This window comes from Cygnus atratus, chromosome 3 (assembly GCF_013377495.2).
Source record: "Cygnus atratus isolate AKBS03 ecotype Queensland, Australia chromosome 3, CAtr_DNAZoo_HiC_assembly, whole genome shotgun sequence".
Classification (NCBI taxonomy): domain Eukaryota; kingdom Metazoa; phylum Chordata; class Aves; order Anseriformes; family Anatidae; genus Cygnus; species Cygnus atratus.
The window spans coordinates 9635643-9651720 of record NC_066364.1 but is presented as its reverse complement, the minus strand read 5'-3'; the positions used below and the strand labels follow the sequence as shown (position 1 = coordinate 9651720).

Here is a 16078-nt window from a genome sequence, read left to right as displayed (position 1 = left end):
TTTCTACACTGCATTACTGAAGACAGTAAACAACCCTACAGTTCAGAATGAATACGTATACCCTTATTTTCTATCAAAGAACAAAACAAACTGCACAAAATTCAGTCTTCCAAAGCAGTCTGCCAGTAATGACATACTGTTGGGCAACATAATAATTCAAGAATACACTAGGCATTTTTTCCAGGTTTATAAAACTGAAGGTGTATCAGTGATAGACCTGTACATTTTTCGTTCTGAGTAAATCTTATGAAAAAAGATAGAATATCATGGCCATGCGCACTTACCTGCGAAATTAAACTGAGTACTCTCAATTTTAGGGTTAATTCAAGTAGGTATAATAGATTTAACGTATATAATCCAGCCTTCACTGTAAACTGTACTTGGAGATTATTGTATCTAGATATTGCAAAAGCATCTTTTCTCTCCTGCCAGTTTAGAAAATATTAACTACAATGCAAGAACCCTGACCTGTGGCAAAAAGCTGTAAAAAGTGAAGGTAAGCCCTTAGAAACTATTATACATGCACAAATTAATTCAAACTGTGACGGAGCAGTACCATACATCTGTTGATATTTGCAAGACTGTTTATCATACCAAGTTTCTTGTTGTGACCACCTCACTAAACTTGCTTTCTGAATAAGAAATTTTAAATAAATAAATAAATGAACAAATAAATAAAAGCACAACTTTCTTGTAAAGGCTCTCCCCTGGTTCCATGCACCAGATCCTGCTGATGCGGGACATTTAAAACTTCCTATTAAGATGCACTCAGTTCCATTCTGGAAAAATTCTTGATGATGGGAAAGAATGAAAGCTCTCAAAGCCTCTTGAGGTATTTCCTGAAGATTTGATGACCTGCAACTCACAGGCATCTTTAAAAAAGGTTAAAGACTGTTATGACAGACAGCTGCAAAAAGCAAATGTAAGGAAACGAACAAACTAAACCAACAATGTGACCCTGTGCAACAAACTAAACCCACAGACGGACGACGCCTCAAACCCCGACCGCCTCCCCCCACCCCGCTCAGCACAAGATGGAGGCTGCACCTCTGCGCTGCGCCGTGTCGATTGGCTGGGCGCCTCCACGGCACTGCTGCCAATCAACCGTAAGCCCCGCCCCCCGCCCCTCCGAAGAGCGTGTATATGTGTGTGAGGAAGTAAACGCGCCGCCATTTTGCCGGCGTGGGACGGGTGGTAGTAGCGGTATATTGCTCGTCGGTCCGGCGTTGAGGTGGTGGGAAGTGGTCGTGCTCTGGTGGTTATGGCTCTCCCACGTACCTTTCATGCTTGTGAGTGTTAAAGTTGCTGCTGCTCGGGGGTGACGGTCGCCTGCGGGTTATGTGTGTGTTGTGGGTTTGAGCCCAGCTTCATGCTCTGCTTCTGCTAGGGTGTCAACCAGCCCTGTGCAGAGCTGCTGCTGTAGAGGGTGTGCAAATCCCTTAGACTCTCACTCCTGTCCTACCTTTGGTTGCACTTTAGAAGTTCTTTCATCATTCTGTAAATCTGCATTGTATTGGTATGTGATAGATTATAGATTTTTGGTTGGCCGAAGCCCAGCAAGCAAGAGTAGCTGTGTGACCAGTCTTGTTTAGCAAGTATTTGTAGTGTTCTGGCTATGTGTGTTTTGGTTTTTTTTTTCCCCCTTTTTTCTTTCTAACTTCCAATGAAGAAAGGTCTTACTATGGTTTTAGGAAGGTGGGTTCAGTCCTGTAATGTTGTTTTTTGAAATCTTAACGTTTTAATTAAACTGGATATAAGGAACTTCTTCAGGGTGTTTTTGGGAGGAGGAGTGTTTAGAGAAGGAGAACAGGAGTTTTACTTTTTAATGAATTTATTATTAACTTCTAGAGAGGTGCGGAGCTGCTATTATAAGGGCTGAGGCTTCTAAGAAGTATGTTCTGAAAGCATAAGCCATATCTGGTATAGAAGGTGAGTAAAGAGCAAGAAGTCACTTTGTAAACTCTGAAAATTTGATTGTTTCGGTGTGGTGCTGCTATTTGGGTTATGATAACTGGAAAAAACATTGATGCCCAAATTGGAACACATAACAAATGAAAACAGTGGAAGAAATGAGATTTGCAAAGCATCGATGATGCACCTTTATGATTTGATTCTCTCTGTTACGGTCAGATGTGCCTGCCAGGTAGACAAGATCATTTTCTGAAGGTTGTTTTCATTCACTTAAAAAAAAAAAAAAAAAACAAAAAAAAAACACAGAACTTAGCTTTCTGTGTTTTTTTTGTTTTGTTTTTTTACCAGGAAAAGCACAAAGCGGGGGGGTTGCTTAAAGAAGGTGTAGTCAGATCTGGATTTGGTACTGCTTTTACTGAGAGTGTTGGGGTTTTTTTGGTTGGTTTTGTCCTTTGGTTGTGTTTATTTATTTATTATTTTCTGAAAAGTCAAGTATCTACAGTGTCATCTCATCTTCCTTCAGCTGAAGATGTCCTTGCCCATGGCAGGGGGGGTGGAATTAGATGCTCTTTAAGGTCCCTTCCAGTCCAAACCATTCTATGGTGGTAAGCTTTACAGCGGAATAAAGAATGACAGGGATCAGTATTTCTTCTTCTGAAGTATGATCACTAGCTACTTCATGTATACTTGCGATAAGAGCTTCTATTCCAATTCTGTTGAAAAATCTTTTGCAAGATGAGGAAAGTCTTGTACTAATAATTTCTAGTTCAAATTGAAAGCTTCACTTTTAACGTTATCTAAAAAGTCATAGATCAAGCATGTTTTGCCCATTTTGTGTGTTTATGAGCTGTCTTTGCATTTGACAGACATTGACTGCCATAATTACTTGGTTAGAACAGTGGTGTACTTCATAGAGTTTCTTGGTTAAATTATAGGCATGTATTGCCTTTTTAAACAATGTGGAATTGCAGATCCATTGAAATGTCCAAATTTGGATGAAAATGGAAACTGATCTTGAAGACCAAATTATAGATGAAGGTCAGGGCATAGTTTGAGTGGTTTGAGGGTATTTAAACTGTCAGAACCAGATGTTACAGAGCACTACAAGTTAAGACAGTACAAAACATATTTGACCCAATTGTTAGTTGATGGGCATGGCAGAAATGTTAGACATAGATAATGTATTCTGTATGTCCTTGCAATTAAGAAAACTTAAAATAAGCTAAAGCTATATGTGATAGTGTAATGAATATAATTCAAAAGATGAAGTAAACGGTAAATCAGAGCATTAGATGTCGTTGGTTTGAAGAAATGATTCACATGAAAAGTCACATAAAAAGAGCACAGTGTGAAAAGAAGTCCTTGGTAATTCCTATATTAAAAAAGAAAGAGAAATAGACTAGAAATACTTTTGCAGGTAAATTCATGTAACTGCAGGTCTAGTACAGTGATACTCTGGATCTCCTTCGGAGAGCACTGTGGTTGAATTTATTGGATACAGATCAGATCACCAGAGATTTATAAAGGACATGAATTGCCTTCCACTTTTTTTTGAGCAGAAATACATTTTTTTGGGAAAAGAAACGGGTATTTTCCTGGTCTTATCTGCCCCCTTCCCTTCCTACCTTTGTGATTCCCCTTACCAAGGCATCTGATATCTTCAGTTCTCTTTATCATTTTGGGAACCACTTTCTGATGATAAATTATGCTCAAGTGAGAAATGTAGACTGCAGCAATGAGAGCAGCTCTAGAGGTACTTTTTTGAGTTATTACCTGAATATCTTTGTAAAAAGACAATTGTGTCAAGTATATCACAATAGCATAAAACGTGACAGTTACACGTTCAGTATATGTTCTAGCCAGAACTGTAAGAATATGCCGTTAAAACATTTTTAAAACAAATTTCATATAAGGAATTAGTTAATAAAGGAAATATGGAAAATTGTCAGGCTGATCTTGCTCCTTCTCTTTGCAGACAGAATGAAATCTCTGACTCCTTCACCAAAAGTAGTTGATATGAATCTGAAGATCACTCATATAGAGTGCCATCCAGAATGCGTGGTCATAGTTTTCAAAGGTCAATGCAAGGTGGGGTGTGAACTTGACTACCACATACTGCAAAATGAAATGCAACGTGTATTCAAAGTAAAAGATAACGTTGACATTGGTGGATCTTGTTTGGTGGAAGATGCGGAAGGAAAATGGCATAGAGGAAAAGTTCTGGAAAAGAAAGAGAATATCTGTAAGGCCTTTCTTATAGACACTGGACAGGTGCTAGTGGTTGAGGAAATACATATTGCTTCTGCTGGTGATGATTTTTTTCAGCTGCCTCCAAAAGTAGCTTGGGGGATTTTTGCTAACATACTTCCTCTTGGAGAAAAATGGGGTCCAAAAGCCATAAACTATTTTTCATCACTGGTAGGATTGCAGATTACAGGTCATGTGAAATCTGTGACATCATACCAACTGTTTATTCTGGAAGTACCAAAGGTCATTAGTGATATTCTTGAACTGCAGTTAGGAAAACTTATTGATGGAGATTCCTTTTGTCTTATTGTAGAAATGTTGAAAGTGTTTCCACCAGAAACATTTAAGAGAATGCCACAGTTGTTGCAACAGAAACGTCCAGTCCAGGAATTGCTTACTTTTAGTAATTCTGAGAAACCATCAGACTTTTGGCCAGTTCCAGATCTCTTTCCACGTCTACCAGCTGGTAGTAAAGTAAATGTAAAAATAACTGTTGCAATAAGCCTGGGTGAATTCTACTGTCAGATACAGGAACGGCAGAAAGAGCTGGAAAATTTGACAGAAGCTATGTGTTTGTACTATGAAGCTATCAGTACAGAGAATAATACATCTTTTGATAGTTTAGGGCTACTTTGTGCTGCTAAAAGGCAAAATGGACAGTGGCATAGAGGAGTGATAAAACAGCTGCTGCCCAACCACGTGGAAGTCTGGTTCATGGATTTAGGTAGTATTGAAACTGTGCCATCTAGTTGTGTTCAGAAACTTAACGTAGAGTTCATGTCGCTGCCTATGATTTCATTTCCATGTGCGCTGTCTTGTTCTGGGAATCAGGATGAAGCAATAATAAATCTTCAGCTGAAAAGATTTATACAGGCCTTGACAGGACAGACTTCTGTGTGTGTCTGTGTTGATTTATTCAATGCCAGGAAACACTTGTATTATATTACGCTGCAAAATCAAAATTTTGGAATTAATGCTAAGCATCCAGAGAACTTGAATGAGGCGGCTGCATCATTTGTCCCACCTTTGGAAACAAAAATCTCTAGCACTGGTGTAAGCTACAAAGCACGTGTCTGGAGTTCATCTAAAAATCGCACTGGAAATAAACAGACAAAGAACTGCTTACCTGAATGGGATAGGTCTTTATCAAGCCACTGCAAAAGGGTAAAAATGCAGATGAATACTTCCTATACTGCTTTCGTGGTATATGTCATAAATCCATCCAACTTCTGGATTCAGACATGTGCATATCAGAAAGAATTTCGAGCCCTGATGAAAAATATTGCAGATGCATATAACCACTGTGGAGCTGGTGACTGGGTCCTTGAAAACCCAGAACCTGGACTACTGTGCTGTGCCCGGTATAGCAAAGATATGCATTATTATCGGGGTGTTGTCACTGAAGTGCTTCATGTAAGCGTTACTGTCTACTTTTTAGATTTTGGGAATACAGATACAGTACCCTGTTATGATGTGAAAACATTGCTTCCAGAGTTTGCTGCTTTGCCGGCTTTAGCTGTGTGTTGTGAACTTGCTTGCACTTTTCCTGTTGAAGATGTGTGGGTTAAAAAGGAAACTGATTTCTTCAAACAGATTGTATTTAACAAACTGCTGCTGTTTCAGGTCATTGGAAAGCAAAACAACAAATACATTGTTAATGCACAGTACAGGAATGCTGTGCAGGAAAGTAATGTTGCTGCACTTATGGCTCAGGCTGGATATGCAGAATACTGGGAAAGAAGACCAGTTTCTGCTCTAAATCTGTCAAAAAAACGTCAAGCCCAGAATCCCCTCCAGTTAAAGCAAAAATATGTAAATGCACGGTGTACCTCTGATATTTATAAAAATAATCTATCACAAAATAGACAGGTATTTGAACAGGAAAAAACATTAAGCACGTCTTCTAGGCTGAGAAAACCAGTGACACTGTCCTCCTTTGGAAAAGATGCTCTCTCTGAAAATCATAAGGTCAGGTCTCAGTCATTTTCCCAGGTCCCAGTACCTGAGAAAAAAATATTTTATAAAGAGCTTGTGTTTAAACCAGGAGCTGTTTTTGAAGTGGTGTGTTCTTACAGTGTTTCCCCAGCAGAGTTTTCATGCCAGTTGCAGAGTAAACTGCCAGAGCTAAATACCTTAATGAAGCAAATCCAGACTTACTATAAAGAGCATACCATTCCTTACAAAACTGGGCAGGTTGCCTGTGTTGTTAAATGTCCCAAAGATGGGAAGTGGTACAGAGCTAGTGTTTTGCAGCAAGTGTCCACAAATGAAGTTGATGTGTTCTTTGTAGACTATGGTTATCGGGAAAGAGTTCTACTTAATGATCTTCAAGCTGTCCTTCCAGATTTCCTAACTCTGGAAAGTCAAGCCTTTCAGTGTGCGCTTAAAAATGTACCCTTACAGATTGATTCACTTAATTGGCCTGAAGAAAAGTGTAGACATTTTAACGACTTCATTTCTCTTGCTAGAGGACCACTGACTTGCACTGTCTACGCTCTAATTCTTTTAAGTCCAAACTGTTTATGCAATATAGTTGACTTACAGACTCCATTTATTAGTGCGGAGGAGTTTCTCAGGGAATGTGGACTCAACCAGTCTGAATATATTGGATTGCAAAGACTTGCACCTCTGGGTTCCATGTACAGTTTTTATTACTCATCTTTTAATATAGAAATTGGAAGCGAGGAGGAGGTTTATATAACTCACATACATAGCCCTTCAAAATTCTATTGCCAGCTTAATCGAAACAGTGAAACGATAGAGGTATTGATGGGAAATGTTACTGAAATAAGTAAGATGGCAAATCATGCAAAATATGATACCATCAGTACGCGATTATGTATAGCCAGATATTTTGAAGATGGTCTGTTTTATAGAGCTTTGGTTTTTCCTGTGGAATCAACATCCTATCTATGTGCTGACTTTGTGGATTTTGGAAATAAGCATATGGTAGAGAGAGACCAATTGATGCCTATTCCAGACTCTGCCACTGACTTAATATTCACACCCATGCAAGCCATTAAATGCTGTCTGTCAGATCTTAAGGACGCAAAATTTCCAGCAAGGGTTATTAGATGGTTTGAGGAAACTTTCCTTGGTAAGCTGCTGAAAGCTGTAATTGTATCCAGAGAATCAGATGGCCAGATTGTTGTGGAGTTGTATGATGGAGAGCTCCAAGTAGGTCAGAAAGTTAAAGAAAAAATATTAGAAGAATTGGCTTATGTGACAAATTATACAGAACAACTTGTTGGAAGTTATGGAGTGATGCAACACATAGATAACAAAAATAATGGTGAAATAAATGTTGAAAGTCCTGAAAGGATTCAATTGAAAAATGAACTGGAATTTCAAGTAGACAGTAAGTATTACCAGGCAGATAATGGACAGAATTTTGGAGATGAAGAACAAATTACATGTAGAACACAAAACCAGTGTTGTGGGTCCTCAGAGCTGGTAACTTCAGAGGGCAGTGAAGAACCAGGTTTTCTAAAACCTTACAGTGCTGCTATGGAGCACAGAGAGAAACCTCTGGATGGAAAGTCTGCTTCTCAATCACCGTGTCATCCTTCTTTAAGTTTAAAGGAAATAACTGTAAATGCTCTCTCTGAATCTTGTACTGAACAACTAAATTATACAGGTCAGCAGGAAAGGGATAATGAAAATATTCCAAAATTAATCAGTCTTCCTCAACGTGGTATTCAGGTGAATTCTGAAGTAGCAGGGTATATTTCTCATATAAATAGTCCATCGAGTTTCTATATTCAGTTTGCAGAGGATGAAAACTTAATAATTCAACTAGCAGAAGAATTAAATGAAAGCATGGTGAATATAGGTCATGACAATGGCTTAGGTGAGCTCATGGTAGGGGATCTCATTTTAGCAGAGCATGCCATTGACTATTTTTACTATAGGGCAGTTATTAAAACTCTGAAATCAGGAAACTCCTTTGAGGTAGAGTTCATTGACTATGGCAATACAGCAGTTGTAAGCCTTTCCAAAATGTGCAGGATTCTGAAAAAGTGGTTAACTTTGCCAAGGCTCAGTATTCATTGTTTCCTTAGTGCAGTGAAAAGTGCTCCTGATGAAAGCTGGACTAATGAAAGTACTTCCTATTTTGTAAACAAAATAAATAATAAGTTAGTCACTTGCAAATTCTTAGAGCAAGATGGAGAGCAGTGGAAAGTGGATATAATTTGTGATGGAAAGTCTATCTCTGATGGCTTTCAGCAGAAGAAAAGTGGCAGGACAAGTTTGCAAAACAAACCAATATTTAGTTGGGAACATATGCCAAAACAAATTCTGGTTACAAATGATAATCCTCAAGATAGAAAGTCTGTGAGTGACTTAGGTGGTCAAAGGAAAAATCAGAGTGCTAAGATGAAAAATAATTCTAAAATGTGCTTAAACGTCCCTCCTCAAGATCTAAACACTGACCAAGTAGAAAGAGCAGAAATAATTAATGCTTCAGCGGGTGGAGAATTTCATGTACAGTTACTTAAAAATCTGCAAATATTAAATGATTTAAATGTCATGCTGGTCAAAGAAGCACAAAGAAGTGGTTTACTTATGGTGGATAACATTGAAGAAGGGTTGGAGTGCATGGTAAAATCTGAAAGGAACTTAAAGTGGTATCGATCGAAAGTGATAAAGATGTTTATCAGGGAGAGGTTAATGCTAGTTTTTTTTATAGATTATGGCAACTATGAGATGGTGTCCTTAAATAATGCAAAGATTCTCAGTGATGAGATGAAAAGCATTCCTAAACAAGCTGTGCTTTGTGAATGGGTTTGGTTAAAAAAAATGAATAAGGTTCCATTTGTCCATGTAGTAAATGCACTCCTAGATGGTGGAATAAGGATCTTGTTTCTGAGATACTTGGAATCTTCTCATATCTGGGAAGTAGATATCTTAGTAGGGAAAGTTCTGCTTCAGGAATATTTGAATCAGCTCTTAACAACTGTTGTTGGACTGGAAAAATCCAGTAATACAGACTGTATGGAGTTCCAGGAGTCATACAGGATAAATTCAATCACATGGACACTGCTGCAGAGTGGCAGAAGGTATCCTGGGTTTGCAACTGCAGTTACTGATCCTTCAAACTTCAGCATCCAGTTTGAAGACTTATTTGATTCCATGAAAAACTTGTCTTTGCTGCTCTCTGATGTTCCTGACGACTTGCCAGCTTTGCCAGAAGAACTTGTGTCTCCTGGTAACAGCTGCTTGATCCAGTTTGGACTGGAAGGACAGTGGAACAGAGCACAAATTAGTGAAGTGACAAGTCAGTCTGTTGTTCTTACATTTATTGATTATGGCTTTCTGAAAAGCATCCCTTGCTCAGAAATCCATAGACTTAAAGTTATTCCAGAAAGTCTGTCTTATTTACCACACTTGGCTTACTCTTGCTGTTTACATGGTATAGTTCCTGCCACAGGGGAATACTGGAGTGACAAAGCCAAATTTCTGTTTCAAAAGCTTCTTAGTAAACCAGATCTCATATTCCATTTTAAGCACTATGGCTCTGGAATGAGGTTAGAGGTTGATGTTCTGTGTGAGGAGAATAATCTCGCTTGTGCCTTAGTTGCTGCTGGCCATGCAGTCTACTCTGCAGGTAGGTGCTGCCGCATTGCAGTTGATGGAGTTGAATCAGCCAAAACGTGCTTGCAGCCTAATTATCCAAATTCTAATTGCTGTGGTTTCTTTTGTGAACCAAATTATACCTAAGCCAGAAAAACTTCATTTTTTCTGGTAGACGTAAAGCAAAGAAATGAAACAAAAGTATCTGAAGGATAGGACTGCTTGTGATAAAAGTTCCAAAAAAGGTGTCGGGAAAGAGGGTCCTGATACATCGCTAATAAGGGTTCTTGTAACACTGGGGGGGTTAAGACTATGAAGTCTTTCAGCACTGTGATGATACAAAAAGTAAAATTGATTTCACACAGTAAATCTACTATCAGAAGTACTGGTTGAGACTTGTCATTCTGATGAACCCCAGTCTCTAAAGACAGTGTGAAGATACCATCAAGACATTTATTTGAATAATAATTAGGCTGCAGATTAAGAAAAAGTACTACTTCACTGCATGAAAAAGCTCACTCAACTCACATTGAGTGATAACTGTATATTTACTTCACGGGGTTATGTTCTTTGTAGTGCCAAGTAGTACTTAGTTTAAACTAAGTGCCTCTGCATAAAAGTTTTAAGGGTTAGTTAACTGATTCTAACTTCTGGCTATCATTTGGTTCTAACAGCACATCTTGGGTGTCTGTTTTTTTAAAAGATTATCCAAATACCTTAAATGGCAGTTCTGTTTGTGTAGTATTAATGTGCAACTAACATTTTAAAATTTGATTTTTGCTAATGTAAAATAGACTGTGCCTTATTTTAGGTGGCTGTACAATACTTACCTAATGTTACAAAATGGAGCCTAGTAATGGCAGGTTGTTTAAAAAGAAAAACCAAAGTGCTGTTATGAGTATGATTTTGATGTTCTGCTAATTGCAAATTAGCTTTATTTGCAAGACTGTGTTTTATTTTAAACACGTAATGAATCTAGCTTGAAATTATCATTTCTGTAGCTCTGATGGCCAAGCTCCTTAAGGTAGACTAGATAATGGGAAAGTATTTTCAGGATTATACTGTAAATGAAAATAAAGATAACAGCTTTAGTCATTGTTTGTATGAACTATCAGGCATTATAGGGTTATGTTACAGTTGTGAAATGAAGTTGCTGGGATGTCTTGCTAAGGATTTTATTCCCAGTCTTCTTTCTTTGGTGTGCACTTCCCCTATCCCAAGCCTCATCTGTAACAGCATCCTCCTTCTAAGTAGTAGAAGAGGCTATGCTTGTGACCTAGTTGAGAGAAATTGTCAGAGGATTTGGGAGTTCAGATGACTTTTGCTATTTGTCTTTGGGCAGGCATAATTCTGAGTAAAAATACTACTTTGATTTGGTAAAATTTAATTGGAAGCTATTGCTTATCATTTGGTTGTACATCCTAAATATTTTTCTGTACATTATGCATTTGTTTATACATGTCATTGATTATTTTGATTTTTTTAAATATGTAAAAGTGATAAAGAGCCAGTTGCATTTGGAATTAAAAATGATGTATTCAGTATTCTGCCTTTTTGTCATGAATAATAAAATGCTTATTTTCTGTGCATAACATGCCTTGCCTAAATCATTCTGAATGTTTTGAAACTTCCTGTGACCTCTGTGGTTGGTGAATGCATTAGCGAGAATTTGAAGCTACGTGTCTACTTTCTTTGTGGGATGGTGCCACAGAGCAGTCCTTGCTGTCTAGTCCAGCAGCTGTGAAGCAGATTGTATCTGTTGTGTGCCGAATCAAGTTTTACTTTTTAATGCTGTACAAATGGCACAGCCTTTCTGTGGGCTCACTTGTACAGCTTGCTAGCATGAGATGCATGACTCCCTCACCCTGCATCTGCTCTGTGCTGCTCTCATACTCTTAACTCACACCTTAAAGGGAGCCAGGCCTTTTGTGGCAGACAGGTAGGTATGCTTTATATACCATTACTTGCAAAGTAACTTGCAGTTACTTTGGGAAACATTTTGCTTTATTTTTAAAGATGTACAGTGTGTATTGATGAACATTTGAACTCTGTTAAAAAGGTTGTGATCTTTCAAATGCTCTGACATTTTACAGTGTCCCCAAAAGCCTACCTGGTATTTGTGGGAGTGGGTGTCTTTTTCTTGGTTTTACATATTTCTCAAGGTAGCTGTAAGATGGTATAACCATACAGTGAGATATATGAGTTTGAGGAACTTACCATGCAGCATTACTCTCGAGAGTAAGACTACCTCTTGCTGATTTTGGTGCTCCTTTCTGACTGATTTAGCAGGAGCCTTATGCTATCTCCAGAGGGAACTGTGTCAGTCAGAAGAAATTGTGGGCCTGAGAGAAAGAGATGATTAAGGATTCATCTAGCAAGAAAGGCAGACGGAAGGAAAAAGGTTTTACTAGTGATATGGGGTGGTGATTCAAGACTATTGAAATGTCAGACCAGTTACTAGATGTTAGTATGGGCCGGGAACCATAGCTATTCAGGTTTTCAGGCATAAATTTAGGTTTCAGTGCTCACTACATGTTTGAAGGTTTTTCAAGTTTGCAAATGAAAAAATAGGAAATATGAGTGTAAAACATGGCGACGAACTCTTAGAAACTAATAAGTGATCAACTCTTCCATAAAAGCAAAGTTAAGGATGCAGAAGAGCCTGTGACATTGTTTTTAATGACTGCAGAGGATTGTATGTATCCAATTTTGCAGTGTTAGAGGTGGCTTGTACCTAATCCGTTGCTCAGCATTGAATAGCACATACCTTATACTGAAAGAGGATGTTTATTTCTAAGCAGTGGAATAGAGGATTGATTAGAGATGGGATCATCTTGTTTCTTACAAATAGCTATCTTTTTATGTATTCGTATCTAAAGTTGAGTCAAACTGGAAATGCTTGGTCAGCTGAACTCAGCTGTTACCTAAAATTATGCTGAAAAAGGTAAGAATATACACTTAACTTAAAAAGATAGTGTTCTTAATTGTGTACACTTTATATTTGGGTTACTTAATTTCTTGTAGACCATCTTATCTGTGCATTCCAATTTTTAGTGTCATGTTCAACGTTGTTTTAAGGTCTTTAAGAAATAATTTGTTCTCTAGTCTACCTTAACATTTTCTTTTAACATTTCAATGCACAGTTGTTTTTTTATAGACTGATCTTCTAAGAAACAAAATCTTAGTTTTGCAGGCTGTCAGTTTTCTCTGATGCTCGCTGCTCTTATTCCAGCATTCAAAAGTTGTGATTCTACTGACCAATTTCAGATGCCTTGGTTAGAAAGGAGGACTTAATGATATTACATCTCGTTAATGCTAGTGGCTGGATAGGAGAGGAAAAGCAAGTTTTGCTTCTTTATCTGAGGGAAAGCGATCCTGGGCTGGTCACCAAGCACCATGTAGTACAGAGTCAGCAAGTGCTTTCTTTTACTCAAACATGACAGAAAACTGAGGGTGCAGTCAGGCTCAAGGGTGTGGAGCTGGGGAGGATGTTTAAACTGCCAAATACGCTAACAACCGTACATCTTTGCTGAGCAACTTTTTGATTCTAAAGCTCTGTTTTGTATTGTGACATTTTCTTTGACAAACCCAGTAATGACAGAAACAGTCATTTTCACTTGATGTGAAAAGAGTTTGTGATTTTTAGCTTAACTCCTCTTTGGATTTCTTTAGGAGATGTTTGTATGGCGACAGTGCCTCTCAAAGACAAATTCTGCTAAGCATGTTTCAGAGGCTGAGGAGGCTGCTTGATCCTGATTAACCGTGTTTGAGCTGCACTGACATCTGGTGGCTCTGTGCACAGTTCCTGGTAGGCATTTTCAAGGTATTTATTACATAAGTTTCTTTCAAGTGATGATCTTGCTGTATTTGTCCAGAGAAAAAGTGAAATGTTAGATTAAGCAGAGAAAGGAAAAAAGGAAGTTATTTTAAGGGAGGTCTAATATAAGAATGTTTGCCAAATGGCTTCTCTAGGTATATAGGTATTTTATTTGCAGACTGGGTATGGAAAAACTTAGAAATGCTTGTTTCCATTAATGCCCAATAAATTTCAATTTCTTAATTGTTTTGAAACATTTGAAAAACATTTGAAAACCTCCCTGATTTGTCTCTGAGGAAGATTTTTTTAAGAATAATAAACATTGTGAAAGCAGAATCATGAAAATACTTATCCAGCACTGCACTGACTTTAGGGAGAGCCATCTTGATTCCTGCAGATTTAATAAGAAGGCTTCTAGGACTACCATGTCTAGATCTGCATAATGAAGGAATTAAAATTGTGACTGCAGTGTAATTTTTAGTGAGCAGTAAACATCAGGAATCCAACTGGGTGACCCTTGAGTATAACCAGACCTAGTTCTGTGAAATTATTATGCTGCAAATAAAAGGAAATGGAGTAAAAGTGGGGTTTAAATGAGTTTAATATTTTTTCTACTTTAAAGGAATACCAAGGTGTTGAGAGCAAAAACACTATTTGACAGACTTTGATTCCGATTAATTCTTTAGTGTTTAATCACCCTGATTTCATAGGAGTTTAAACTTAACACAAAATATATGATCAAGCTTTTTAATTATGTTCATTTTCTTTAAAGCCATGGAACCACTGATCTCCTCTAATCTGACGTTCCATATAATGTGGAATTTCACTTACTTTTGCATTAAGCCAGTATTCCCCCTTTTGCCTTCAAGGGTTCAGACACTCATTTTCCACCTTCAGGCAATAAGCATGCTATTCCCCCCCTTGAAGCTGTTTTACTGTACAAAAAGTATTAAAGAGCTGTGATATGTCTCTTTTTCTCCAGTCACAGGAGTCAAGTCTAGGAGCTAGACAATTCTTTGGGCAGGGGGAAACCTATGCTCCAATTTCTGCTCGAATGAATTGAGGCATTTGTATGTAAAACACTCCTTGATGCAGCAGCTAGGGGAGCAGACACTACAACTTCCATAATCCAGTCATGTTCTCTGTGTTTTCCACCCTTTATTTTCCCTAATTAATTTTGCATCCTTTCTGCAAAGCAGGGCACCTCCAGCAAGAGAACTTGAATGACTGATACATCTGGGACTAAAGCACACACCTGAAAGAATTGAGGGGGAAAAAAATCAACTTTGGTCTGAAATAGAGAATGAACTTCGTATTTTCTCCAGTTGGATTGAATGTACCAGCCTACTTTATAAAAGTTTATCCACCTTATGTGCTTTAAAAGGTGAAACTTCAATATGAGATAAATTAGGCTTCTAATTTCATGAGGAGCTAGAGGATGGAAGAACCACCTACCTGCAACATAAGGTGGCTGAGGAAGGGGTGGCATCTCAGGTGCCCGTGCTTGGTGTTTCAGGTCGGCTGCTTTAGGCAGCCTTCAGGCTCCCTTCAGATTCACAAGTCATTTGGAGCGTGTCCTGAAACATCTGCGTCTTGTCATGGTGCGGGCTGTGGAGTCTGCTCTGACAGCCGGCTGTCTGAAGTTGGCTTGGTGTGACATCTAAGTGGGCACTTCTCTCGATGCAGCTCAGGAAAATACACTGCATCTACAGATTGCTCACTATGTTGAATAAGCTGTCATTCATAAAACATAAGAAGATAATGCTCATTTTTCCTATAATGTGCACTGTTTACATCACTGGCTTTGATGTTAGGAGTTCCAAGAACAAATTCCTACTAAACCACAGCCACAAGTAAAAGCTTCTAAAGATTGTATGACATTCTGAGAAAAAACATTTTCCCTTCTTACTGAAGCCGTATAGCAGTGTGTCAAGGTACTTGGGATGGACACAAGGGAGAGGGCATGGTTTTATAGCTTAGTTGCTAGGGCACAGAAATACAGGGGTTAAGATATGTGCTCTAAAGCCTTGCTTCTGTGACGCGTTCACTAATTTATCCACAGTGAAACAGTTTTGAGAGGAAAGAATGAAAAATGACCTTACTGTTATAGTTTGGTGATGGAAGGTATGGTTTTGGACACTCTCAAACTGAAAATGTCTCACATTTCCTGGTTGGATGATTTAACAATTAAGCTGTTCTTTTGCATTTGCTACCGTCTTCTCTGGCAACTCTTGGAGGAAAAAAAGGCTAAAAAGCACTGTCCCATGCTGTTTATATGGTGTGTTCTCTCAGAGTACCCTTATTGTAAGTGTGGACCCCTAAGAGCTAGGCGGTAAGAAAGAACACCTGTTTTGAGTGCTTGGTTCCTAAAGGATGTAAGCTGAAAAAGGCCCCGACTTGGATTCCATCTGCGTGTATGTGGGAGATAAGCACTGAGGTGCTGAAATAGTTCAGGACATGCTTAGTAGCATAGCTCCGAGTGCCTGGGGAGTTGGGATATTAGACAGGAAGGCAGCTTGTGACTGCAGG

General features: G+C 38.4%; 1 protein-coding gene across 1 annotated transcript; it reads left to right on the top strand.

The window, feature by feature from the left end:
* The first annotated feature begins 1034 nt into the window (after positions 1 to 1034).
* Positions 1035 to 9879, top strand: TDRD15 (tudor domain containing 15). Its single transcript, XM_035560167.1, has 2 exons — positions 1035 to 1203; positions 3887 to 9879. The coding sequence occupies exons 1-2, from the start codon at positions 1035 to 1037 to the stop codon at positions 9877 to 9879; spliced, it is 6162 nt and encodes a 2053-aa protein (XP_035416060.1).
* The last annotated feature ends 6199 nt before the right edge of the window (positions 9880 to 16078 follow it).